Here is a 12,068-nt window from a genome sequence, read left to right on the forward strand (position 1 = left end):
ATCGAAATCTGTACCTTCATTCTGATCACAGTACTGCTTTTAACTTCTTTTCTAGACTCTCTTAGTAGAAGCCAGCTCTTCAGTTGTCTTCACAATATTACCTAAATTATGCAGAATTCCAAAGAGAGCTATGACTCAAGGCAGCATCATTCATTGAGGAGAAGGTTTTCGGTACAGTTCTTTGAGATCATGGCATGTGGACACCAGAACAAGGACCAAATGTTGAACACGCCGAAGCGGTAGCCCTTCTTCACAGAGTTTGTGTGTCTGTCTTTGCTCAAACTACTGTATGTTGTATCTGCTGGTTGTAGAATTAAATATAGTTTTTAACAGTGACTTCTACATTAGAGTACTCTAGTCATCTTTTGTTTTGTAAAAATCTCAGTATTCCTGTTTGTATTTGTTAAACATGGATAGAGCATAACTTGAAAGCAGGTTGCCCTCAGCTCAACTTGTGGTCAAAAAGATGTTTGACAATGTAGGACACTGAGTTGAAGATTGAGTCTCACTTTCAATTTATGCTCACAACCCTGCAATGTAGGTCAGTAGCCTCCAAGACGAAATAAAGTCAAGATGTAAAATGTTTTAAATGAGACAATGTGAGGAAACAAGAGTTTTAGATGATGTAGTGCTCGAACTGGGGCTGTTACTTATGGGTATGAAATTTCAGCACTTCCGATTTTTAGTGTTTGGACAAATAGTTGCATCCTCAAATATCATCAGATCTTCCACATTTACCATGATTACACTCTTATCATCTTTGTCACTATCAGCATCGTGCTCAAACTACCGCTGTGAATTCAGTATTTGACTCACAGCTGACTCGCTTGACTTTTCGCTGGCTATTCAAATTAACTTTGAGGGCAAAATATGAAACAACGTGTTAGGTTGCTACAAATTGCCCTTTGTATGACATCTCAGAAAGTTAACAAATGAAATTTCCTTTAATGTTGAGTCAGTTTTTTGGTTCTATTAACTTTGATATTATCTTTTTATGCATTTGCCATCATTTTTGTCAATGTCTCAGATAAAGAGAAATCTTTCGGTTTTAGATTGTTTGATTGGCCACTGATTTTAGCATAGATTTGTATAGATTTAGTTACTTCTGTGGGACATTTTTGTATAGTAAATACAGTAAATTCTAAAACGTACAGAATATGAATTAAATGCCATTTAACCCTAAATTAAAAGTTACATTTTATCGTTTCATGGAATTGGATTTTACTGAGAATCGGTGAGAAGTCCTAAATAAAGTATCTAAAGAAATGTGTGTGTCTGTCAGAAAGACTGTCAGATTAAGCAGGGAAAAATGTCAGCAACATGTTTTTTTTTTTTTTTGTCTTTCACACATGGACAGCCAAATGATGTCTTAAAAGTAAAGAAATGGATTTCTTTAAGAAATTCTGGGTGATGGTGTTTGTCTGCCTCCTTTACTGGAAAACTGGACGTAAGTCAATATTAATGTTATTGTAAAAATTGTAAGATAAATCTGAGTAATTATACTGCTAAAATTAAACTGAAACGAGTATTTGGAATTTGCGCATATGACACCTTTTATTTTCAATTCACAGAATTGCACCATAACTGATAATTACAGCATCACTAAAATTTTTTTCAGTTGCAAAATATAATGCAGTGACACATGTAACACTTCTGTAACCATTGAGAAACATGCATGTTGCAATGCTGCCTGACTGAAAGACCCTGTATCTCCCCTCAGGTAGTATTAGCATCACGTGTGCAGGAGTGCTCCAGGTGGATGCTGGCCCCATTGTTTTGATGGGCTCGGACCTGAATGTGCTCTGCCGCTCAGAAAAGGAGCGCTGTGGAAGACACTTCTCTGTGTACCTCAACCAGTTGGCCCAAACGCCCCTGAAGGTGCTCAACTGCTCTGCGGTGATGCTCCACTTGACCGACATCAGGACACCCACACTGGAGCTGAAATGCATAGTCAGCGAGGATGGCCACAAGCGGACCGTCTGTGGGAAGAACTTCCGATCCGGCTGTAAGTCAGAAAGGCAGTACTGTTTCCAAAAGGGGATTGTAAGAAATCCTCAAGTTCCTGTCCCTCAGCCGTGGTGTTTTACAGTAAACTTGCGCAACAAAGTATTAAAGGCTTCAGCATGGAAGGATTTCTCTTGACATTCCAGAACTGGTAACATAGCCTTTTTCCATAGATCCTCCGGATAAACCGACCAACTTCAGATGCTTTGGCCCAAGGGACTCAGAGAACATGAGCTGTATCTGGGACAAAGGGAAAGAAACTCACATACCCACCAGCTACAATGTGACGTTTAAAAAGTAAGACCAATGTAATGCTTTTACGTTCCACAAAAGGCAGCCACCAATTTTCATCTGGGCTTTTGCTACTACTAACAAAAATGGGACCCTCTCAAACCAGCAGTGAAAACAGAACCTACAACTTTCATGAGAGGAGCCATGATGCAGCTCAGCTCCACGTCCCATGGTCCGTCTTTGGTGTGAGCGGGGAGTGCGCTGTGGATGTGACAGCTCGTAACGGACTTGGAGAATCTGTCTCCGACACATTCCTGCTGTCAGCCAAGGATGTAGGTGGGTTCAGTGTTTTTAGGATTAATACTGCTCACACCATTACTTGCATCTAATCTTCCGTTATTCCTTGTTTTAGAAATACCCAGCACCCCTAAAATCATCAGCGTAGACTTCAAGAATAATTCAGCTGTATTGCGCTGGCAGAGTTCTGAACCATCTGTGATGCTGGGAAAAGTTAGACTTGGAGTAACCAGAGATGGAATGACATCTTGGGTAAGCCTCGAGCAACGTTTTAGATACTTCTAAATAGCAAAATCACAGTGTCCTTTATGGCAGCAGACATTCACAGATTAGAGCAGCTGCATAAACCTTAAGCAATTTACACCACAAAAGAAGAAGCAGCAACCAACGTATACAGGAATTTCTCACAGTATAAAACTAACTAGGTAAATATTTCCCAGAAATGGACCTACTGGATCTAGGCTGAAGTATTCTGAGTTTACAAATACAGCTTGTGTTGCTGCTGTGTTTGAGCACTGTATGTTCTGAAAGACTTTGAGAATTTACAGGTCTAGGAGATATATGCTCACTTGGGATTAATGATATGGGTGTGTTGTACAGGATGACAGGAATGGCTCTGACGCCAGCAGAGGGGAGTTGATACTGGATGGACTCCAGCCTCAGACCCAGTACGAGTTCCAGATTCAGAGCTGCACTCAAGGAGAAAGGCCTAAATGCAGCCTGTGGAGTCCAGCTGTGCAGAGGATGAGCCCTGGAATTGGTACCACAGCCATAATAATGGACAATTTTTATACAGACCAAAAATACCATTTTCTGTGCCTGCTCTCTGTTACAAAAAACCCATGTGCTTTTTTTTTTGTTATGTAATACTTTTCTTTTCTGACATTTCCCGTGTGCAGCTCCTTCTAGAAAACTGGATGTATGGCGAATACTTGAAAGCACTCAGGACAAGCGGGTGCAAAATGTGACCGTATTATGGAAGGTAACAGTTTCACTACTTGTCTTTGAAAGCATTGTTAGTTTCTATAGAAATAAGCACATAGCAGCCTATAGCTTGATTAAAGTATTGGCTTCACGTTATAGCCGCTGCAATTAGTATCAAATCATACTTTTGAGAATGTCTAGACAAACCGTGAGTTTTATAGCTGTTTCGAAACAGTCACATCTGCAGTGAAGTTCAGAAGCTCACCACATTAAATGGGTGTAGAAAATGTTGCCCTACTTAGCTGCTCTACTTGCGGTCTAACGTCGATCGCCGGAGAAAAAGCTCAGGTTGATCACAGTGCGCCCTCTGGTGAAAGGCAATGTTGTTCCTTTCTGGTGACTGTGCAAGCTTTATGATGTCACCGAATGCTGCAGATGGCAAAGGTCAGTAATGTTAATACAGCGAAATTCAACTGAAGGAACAGATGTTTCGGGAATATGAAAAAAAACCTGCAATGACTGATTTTTTTCGGCATGTTTCTGTTGTGCAGCCCCTAGCTTATGAAGAATACAGTGGGGTCTTGGTGTGTTACAAGCTTATGTATGAACAGCACGGGCTGAAGAAGACAGTGAGCTGCGCAGCGAATGTCACGGAGTGCACCATAAAGCTGCCCCGTGGAGTGAACGCTCTTCTCGTCTCCGCTGTCACATCTGCAGGAAGCTCTCCGCCATCAGCCCTGACCCTCAGACAGACAGGTGATCTCCATACTTTGCCCATGTAATCAAGAGAGTTTTTAGTCCAAAAGAAATGAGTATGAACATGGCCCTGGAAGTTCTGCAGCTGTCCGTGCACATTAAAATGAACTTAAAAGAGTAAAGTATGAACCTGAGACTTGATGAAGGCGATGATTTTTCCAGTTGCATCATTCATACGGCACTCGGTGCGGCGTAGCGTGCTACTCACAGGGGTTTCGTTCTTTGCAGGTTTGCCAGGTCCTCAGGTGTCACGACTGGCTCCCGCAGGTAACAACGGCGTGTTCTTAGCGTGGGTCGTGCACGCTGACAAGTCTGCATCAATAGTCTGCTATATAGCCCAATGGCAGAGCACTTCTCTGGACCTGCAATGGAAGAGGTTACCAGCTGAACAGAACTCTACATACATCGAAGGTGAGAACAAAAGCATGTCAACAGAAAATAACCAATACAATATGGTATAATATGTCTTTAAGAACAAGAAACGGTGGAAAAACTTAAACAATACTGATTGGATGTTGCAGGTTTGAAGCCTGGCTTCAGGTTTCACATCTCCTTGTACTCAGTAACGTCAAGCGGTTCTTCCTATCCCGTCTCTGCCTGGGTATACTCTAAAGAGGAACGTAAGTTCAGCAGTCTATGATCGCAGTGACACAATCCGTCAGGCATCATTTCACAAACTCCACCGTCATCTACACATTTAACAGCAACCAAGCTGTTCGTGTTGATTCATTGAGTTCCCACAACTTGCACCCTTTTCCAGCACCGCTCTCTGGGCCTAAAGTATCGATCAAAGCAGCTGAAGAAAGCCGCATACTAATCCGCTGGGAAGAGCTGGAGCTGCACCAGCAGAGAGGCTTCATCGCAAATTACACTGTGCACATCAGGAAGTGCGCCAGTGGGCAACACCTTCAAAAGGGTGAGAAAACACAAGCTGGCTCTATGTAGCTTTTCTGTGTCAGAGAGAAAGAGACGCATGGGAAGCGTGTGCACGCTCACACTGTGCTTTCTTAGTCAAACGAATCCCTCAGAATGCTTCAGTCTGCTTACCTGCACTTGTTGCAACCGTGCAAAACCTGAAAAAGGATTATTATTATTTACTGAAACTGTGCATTCTGGTTCCAGTAACTCAGTTCCCCTCCCGTTTTGAATCACAAGAGGAGCAATATACACCCAGTGTTACCGTGGTATAAGGGTGGGTTTTCTTTCTTGATACAATGTGCAATGAAGCTCCCTTTGTGGAGACCTCAACAACCCTACATTGCTAAAAGATTCTAAGTTCAAGCTCTATAAGACCATAAACAGTACACTGGTTAGGCCTGGTCCTATTTTGAAAAGGGCAGAGCTTGAATTTCTTTAGGGGGTGCGGTGATGCAGCGGGTTTGGCCAGGGCCTGCTTTGTGGTGGGTCTGGGGTTTGAATCTTGCTTGGGGTGCCCTGTGGTGGAGTGGTACCCTGTCTGGGGCGTGTCCCCATCCCCTCTGACCTTGTGCCCTGTGTTGCCGGGTTAGGCTCCGACTTGCTGTGACCTCTACTTGGGGTAAGTGGTTGTAGACTGTGTGTGTGTGTGTGTGTGTGTGTGTGTGTGTGAGTGAATTTCTTTATAAAAGGCTATAGATGCACTGGAGAAATTTAGACTAAATACCTACTGACCGGTACAACACAATCTGAATTTGCTGCCTTTTCTCACAATTGCTGTTCTTTAAAGACTGTGCTACCTACTTACTGTAACTTATATAACCTTTTACCACATCTGAATGTGTTTTGCCTTATTTGCATATTATTTTTTCCTTCATTGCGATAACATGCTGTTCCAAACACCTTGTGGTCTCTTAGGTGAAGTCAGAGGAGTTTGATTGCAATATGAACTGGTGTATAACAAGAGGGAAAATAACTTCTCTGAATAACAAGCACCTGCACTGAGCTGGGTCACAGACACTGAAGGAATCTATAATTAACCCAACAGGAAGGAAAGACAGCAACAGAACATCAACAAGTTCTTTTGAACACCCTACTTTCAAGTTCAGTTGTGTTTATAACTAATTTTTAACAAGCTACTTATGGTGTACATATTCCTCTTCGTAATTCCATTTGTTCATAAATTCTATGTCACTTTTACTACAAAGTTACATTTCATGAAAGCTTCATAGTACAGACGTTACTCTATTTATTCACGAGTAATAGGCAACAAGCATAGGCAGGGTGTACACTGGATGGAACTGTAGGCAGTCTCAGTGTTAAACTTCAATTTTCTTATTAACTTCAACCTTAAAATTAAAAAAAAATATGAGAATGGGACAATGCTTGGAACATTGTAACTCAAACATTCGTAACATTTGTATTTGACATTCAGTGACATACTTCGTAAACAGGGGGCACAGTGTTGCAGCGGGTTTGGCCTGTGCCTGCTCGCTCTCTGGTGGGTCTGGGGTTCGAATCCTGCTTGGGGTTCCTTGCAATGAACTGGCGTCCTGTCCTGGGTGTGTCCCCTCCAGCCTTGCGCCCTGTGCTGCTGGGTTAGGCTCTGGCTTGTCACAACCCTGCTCGGGACAAGCAGTTTCAGTCGATGTGCGTGTGTGTGACATTCTTGGTCATCAGCCAAAGTGTTACCTGCTTTCACTACCCTTGCGCAGACATTTACAAGCCATTGGGTTTTAAAACTCGACAAGACAAATATTCATTAGAAAGTCCTCAAGCAAAAAGTTCCCTTAAAGTCAATCCAAAAGTGCAAAAACTATCTTGTCCTTTTAGTGACTTTCGAAGGTCCTCAAGCTGGACAAAGGTGGCTTGACAAGCCAGCCACCAGCTTCGTCCTTCACGTCTCAGCTTCAAACTCAGCTGGAGAAGGTCCAGAAGGAGAGGGGGTCCTCTACCAGTGCCCAGGCCTACCAGGTTATCTCCAGGACTCTCCTGAAGGTCAGCTATTCACCCCGCCTGTCTCCTCTGAAAATCTGTCAATGAACATTTGCTGGCATACAAACTCCATACATGATGACCTTATGTGCTTGGATCATCTCTTTCTTTCGTCAAACACGATTTGTCTACATACACCCATGAGAACATGGAGAACAAGCACTGGGGTACAAACTTGGTATTTGCTCACCACCCATATCTAACCACGATGAATGGATTCTTTTGACATTTTATGAAAGTTATGTACAAGTCTTGTATTTCTCTATGTTTGATCACAGCTACTCATTAGGTCATTTTCAAAAGAAACCAGAAAACTGTCAATTCATTGCATAATCGCGTAAACGTTACTGAGAAATTAATACTGTTTCAGTCTCTTCTCTTCTGATCATATCTGTTTTTCTGCAGGTGGCTTTAGTATTAAAGTTTGTCTTGCCATCACTATCCCTCTGTTCATTTTGGCAAACTTGATGTACTGGAAATGTTTTAGAAGAAGGTAATCCATTTTTTAATAATATATATATACACCAGTACAGCTTTCTTGACACAATGACCAAATTTCTTACTGTCTTTTTAACACAAAATTAAAATGGGTAAATGACCTAATGAAAACATTGCAAAGTATCCAGAAATAAAGAAAATATGGAATAAGACATGATTACTTTTAATAGAACTAAATTAAAGACCAGTGATGGCATTTTCTCCTTTACTTGCTTGTGTTTTGTATAAATAATTGATTATGTGATTATTTGCATTTTTTTAATGGTTATAACAATTTTTTTTACCTCACAGGGTTAAAATGACATGTATAAATCTGGGACCTCGGTGGCTTTTTGAAAAATTTCCCAAAGTTGAAAACAGCAACGTGACCAGAATGCTGCAGGTAAATGAATAACTTCAAATGGAAAGAGGAAAACCTTCTAGCTTTTCCACTCAACACAAATAAGCTTCCGATGGGCCTCCTCGGATGCTTCTCTGTAAACTACAGGTTTACAGCCAAGGTCAAATGAGGTCTTTACTGTGCCCCACTAGCCATCTGTGATGAAATGATGAGGAGGACCAGGAAACACAAATTTGCTCATGTTTCCTGGAGTTGATGAAAACAGTATAAGACTAACTGAATATGACTAAATAGGGAGAAAGGCTGGAAGGTTAAAATACAATAATAGCACTGGTATACCAATGAGTATATCCCACAGTTATTATAAATCACATACAACAGCGGCATTACATTCTAATATAATCAAACTATGTTTTTTATTCACAGGAAAATTATTCATATTCTTCTTGCTCGTCAGTATACAGCGACCCACCCATCACTCCTGTGAAGGACGTCCCAACATCTGAGCAGACCCGTTTGCACAGCACTGTATCCAGGGAAAGCAGCTGTGACAAAGGAGTAGCTGAGACCACATTACAGGAAAAAGTGGTTCTGTATCAGGACTCTGGATACAAACCCCAGATTACCCCATTTACCCCAGAGGAAGATATTCTTGAATCAGAAGACAGCCTTATCACAGGAGACCTAATATGTGATATGGAGACTCCTGAGTTCCAGAGACACTGGCCCTGGGGTGTGAGTGAGGACAGGTGCAGTCCAGGCCTGCGCACAAGGATCAGGCCCACCTTGAACCCCAGTGATGAGAGGGCTCTAGCCCCTAAACAAGAAAGCCTAGTAGATTTTAACAGCTTCTTGGAAGAAACGAGATATGGGCAGACGCTGTTGCCAGATGATCTGGTGAGCTGTCTGATGGGTCTTAAACTAAAGCCAGCAGGGTCCACCTCTTATTTTCCTCAAGGACTATTTGGCACAGAAGACCACAGCTGAGACATAATCACAGTTGGAGATATAAGAGATCTTCGGCTGCCCACGTGCGAACCAATGAAGTCCAAGGAAGCGTGATGTATTTTGCACCAAAACTGAGGATATCCCCTCAGTCCACTAAATGTGTCGTTTTAAGACTATTTTTAGCATTAGCCCTATTTAAAAGGGATAAAATATTATGATTGTTAAACAATCATATATGATAACTGCTTTAACATTTGTCATCTTCCTATCACTGGATTGTACAGATTATCAGTAACAGAACCTGACAGCGTGTTTACGGAACATTGTTCCATTTCGACATTTTAATACTGTTTTAATATGGTGGTCTCTACTCTATATGAAAAATGAAAAGACAGCTGAAGAGTTTCACTTCTGCTATTTCTGTTTTTAAAATTTTCAAAACTAGCCACACACCTCAAAGTCAGCTGTACTGGATATAAAGTCAGTACATTGCAAGAACTCAGCTGTGGTCAGTATGTACTCCATAAACATTGGTAAATACAATATTCCATCATGCCCTTTTAGATCTGCAGCATCTGCTGCATCCCTGCATTCAATGCATTACATGGACAGCAACTCGTATCTCAATCGAAAATCCCTGCTGCTCCCCTAAAACATCTGGAACACGCTGAGTTAGTTGATTACTGTATAGCCAGAGACAAATCCTTCATTCATATTCACAATGTTTCAGTTTATCTGTAAGATTACTGGAAAGAAACAGGTGCAAAGAAACTCAGAGGTTTTTTTCTGGAAATGATTAATCCTCACCTGTCTGCCTTCTCTATGCATACTGCATTTTTTCCACAACATTTAATTTTTATGCTTTCTAACAAATGCTCCCTGGTATGTATCAGAGGAAACTATTATTTGCCTGGTTATGACTCAGTGATCCAGAATAATAGTTTCTAGCAACAACCAGTCTTTTCACAACCTTCTTTGTAGTTATGCATGCACAGCATGTCTGTTTTCATAGCTCCTGCAAAATACCCCTTTCACTTCCCTTTAGGCTGCTAGCTGCTAAAACTTCAGGTGAGTTCAGATCATTTGTCCTGCCAAACATGCTGCACTTGAAGCCCTTAAATACTGTCCTTCAATAATGGGGTCATGTGATCAAGTGAGAAAACACTCATACTTCTGAAATGTCTGAAATGTCACACGGTTCTCACAGCTGCTGTATACTTTGTGCCGTAAAAAAATTATTTTCAAAAAAGGTTTTCATAGCAGAAAACTATTTGACTGTGAAAGGAAAATATAAATATTAATAGAGTATTTTAGGACTTTTTCAACTAAAATGACTAAAGTGCTATGTTCTAATTTACTAAATTGAGCAATCAAACTGTGTATTGAACAGTTTAATTTTAAGTAATTTCATTACAAATGTAAAGAATGACACTACTGTTACATTGTACAATAAAGGCTTTACCTCCATTATTTCATCAAATATCCACTGTAATAAACAGTTCAGTTTTCAGTGGAGAAGGGGGTGCGGTGGTGCAGCGGGTTTGGCCAGGGCCTGCTCTCTGGTGGGTCTGGGGTTCAAGTACTGCTTGGGGTGCCTTGCGACGGACTGGCGTCCCATCCTGTCCTGTCCTGGGTGTGTCCCCCTCCAGCCCTACGCCCTGTGTTGCCAGGTTAGGCTCTGGCTCCCCGTGACCCCGAATGGGACAAGTGGTTTCAGATGGTGTGTGTGTGTAGACTTCCTAGATACTAGGATGTTTTGTTAATATTATGATTGCTTTATTTCACAGCTGCTGCTTTTACTGAAAGCAATTCATAATGTTCACCCATTAACACAGTGGAATATGCTAAAGGAGCAGTGTATGGTAAAGCTTTGTTAAGTGTACAACAGAAGGGCCCCTCCTGGGACTGAAACCTGGATGCTGTATGCCTTACATCACTATGCTGTTTACATGCATAAGGCAGCAGAGAGTAACAGATAGAATAATACACACAGTTACAAACTTGCAACCTTAAAGATTATCCTTCATGTCCTAGGCTGGCCCTTGCTGTGGTGCAGCCAGGCAAAGGAATCTATAGCTGTACTCTTTAACAAGTATACATGGATAAATGAGCAGGTATATAAGTCACCGTGGATTTATGCAACCGAAAGTAAGTAAATAACGTAATAAGAGAAGGAAGAAATGATTCATGTGTGGTAGCTGTGGCAATCACCATGTGAGCAACCTGTGTACTGTACTGCCCTGTTACTGGTTACATTCTGTTTTGTAGCAGAAACATCCATTAGGACAGTGACCCAACGGCAAATAACAGATAAAGAAGTTATCATTATCAAGCAGCAACAGTGACATGTATACGTGTAGATAAAATGGTGGAAATAGAGAGCAACTAAAAACAGAAGTCAGGAGCTCGTGCAGGCTAAGGAACTTTATAAGCCAAGGAAGATATTTAGACTCATTCTGGTGGAATGTGGGACATATTTTCCTGGCATGGCCTGGCTCTGAAATGCAGCATCTACTCCCCACCGATCATTTTCTCAGCTGCACGTTTGATTTACACTTATCTGGCACTTTTCTCCAAAGCAACTTGAATTGCTAACGCTACCTACAATTATTTGCCCATTTATACAGCCAGGTAATTTTAAGTGGAGAAGCTTAGGGTCACTTCCTTGCTCATAAGTGCTACAGCAGCAGGTAGGATTTGAAGCTACAACCTTCAGATCCAAAAAGGTAGCAGCTGTTTCAACTGCATTATCATTTACATTTACATTTATTCGTTTAGCAGATGCTTTTCTCCAAAGCGACGTACATCTCAGCAAAAATACAATTTGTGCATTACATTAAGAGAAAGAGACATGGCTGCAGACATGTGATTCTTAAGCAAACCTAATCTGTTACATTCCACTTGATGCACCGATGTTCATCGATCAAGTTGGTGCATAAAACGCAGGATAGATGAATCCTGATGACCTCCTACCAAAATTTTATTTAATTTACCCCAGAGAATGTAAAGCTTGTTCCTTAACACTAATTTAATGACATTGGGAAACACCAAACTGCCAGCTCTCCAATCCCTCCCCAAACACCATCTAGGACAATGGGGGGTAGCAGCAGTATGAAGGTTCCATGCTCAAATCCCTGCTGTTGCTTGACCAGTGTGCTTA

The 12,068-nt window shown here is 41.4% G+C and overlaps 1 protein-coding gene across 1 annotated transcript; it reads left to right on the forward strand.

The window, feature by feature from the left end:
* Positions 1-652: 652 nt before the first annotated feature.
* il23r (interleukin 23 receptor) lies at positions 653-10,123 on the forward strand. The gene is made up of 17 exons (XM_029254844.1): positions 653-656; positions 1,399-1,447; positions 1,725-2,005; positions 2,178-2,301; positions 2,402-2,571; positions 2,648-2,784; positions 3,133-3,292; positions 3,432-3,514; positions 4,008-4,212; positions 4,441-4,623; positions 4,734-4,832; positions 4,973-5,128; positions 6,961-7,306; positions 7,401-7,411; positions 7,528-7,615; positions 7,912-8,002; positions 8,387-10,123. The coding sequence occupies exons 1-17, from the start codon at positions 653-655 to the stop codon at positions 8,945-8,947; spliced, it is 2,748 nt and encodes a 915-aa protein (XP_029110677.1). The 3' UTR covers positions 8,948-10,123.
* The last annotated feature ends 1,945 nt before the right edge of the window (positions 10,124-12,068 follow it).

Source organism: Scleropages formosus, chromosome 9 (genome assembly GCF_900964775.1).
Source record: "Scleropages formosus chromosome 9, fSclFor1.1, whole genome shotgun sequence".
NCBI lineage: Eukaryota > Metazoa > Chordata > Actinopteri > Osteoglossiformes > Osteoglossidae > Scleropages > Scleropages formosus.

Coding starts and splice junctions, on each gene's coding strand:
- il23r (XM_029254844.1), top strand. Junction 1,448..1,724: donor CCTTTACTGGAAAACTGGAC/GTAAGTCAATAT, acceptor CCCCTCAGGTAG/TATTAGCATCACGTGTGCAG. Junction 4,213..4,440: donor CCTGACCCTCAGACAGACAG/GTGATCTCCATA, acceptor CGTTCTTTGCAG/GTTTGCCAGGTCCTCAGGTG.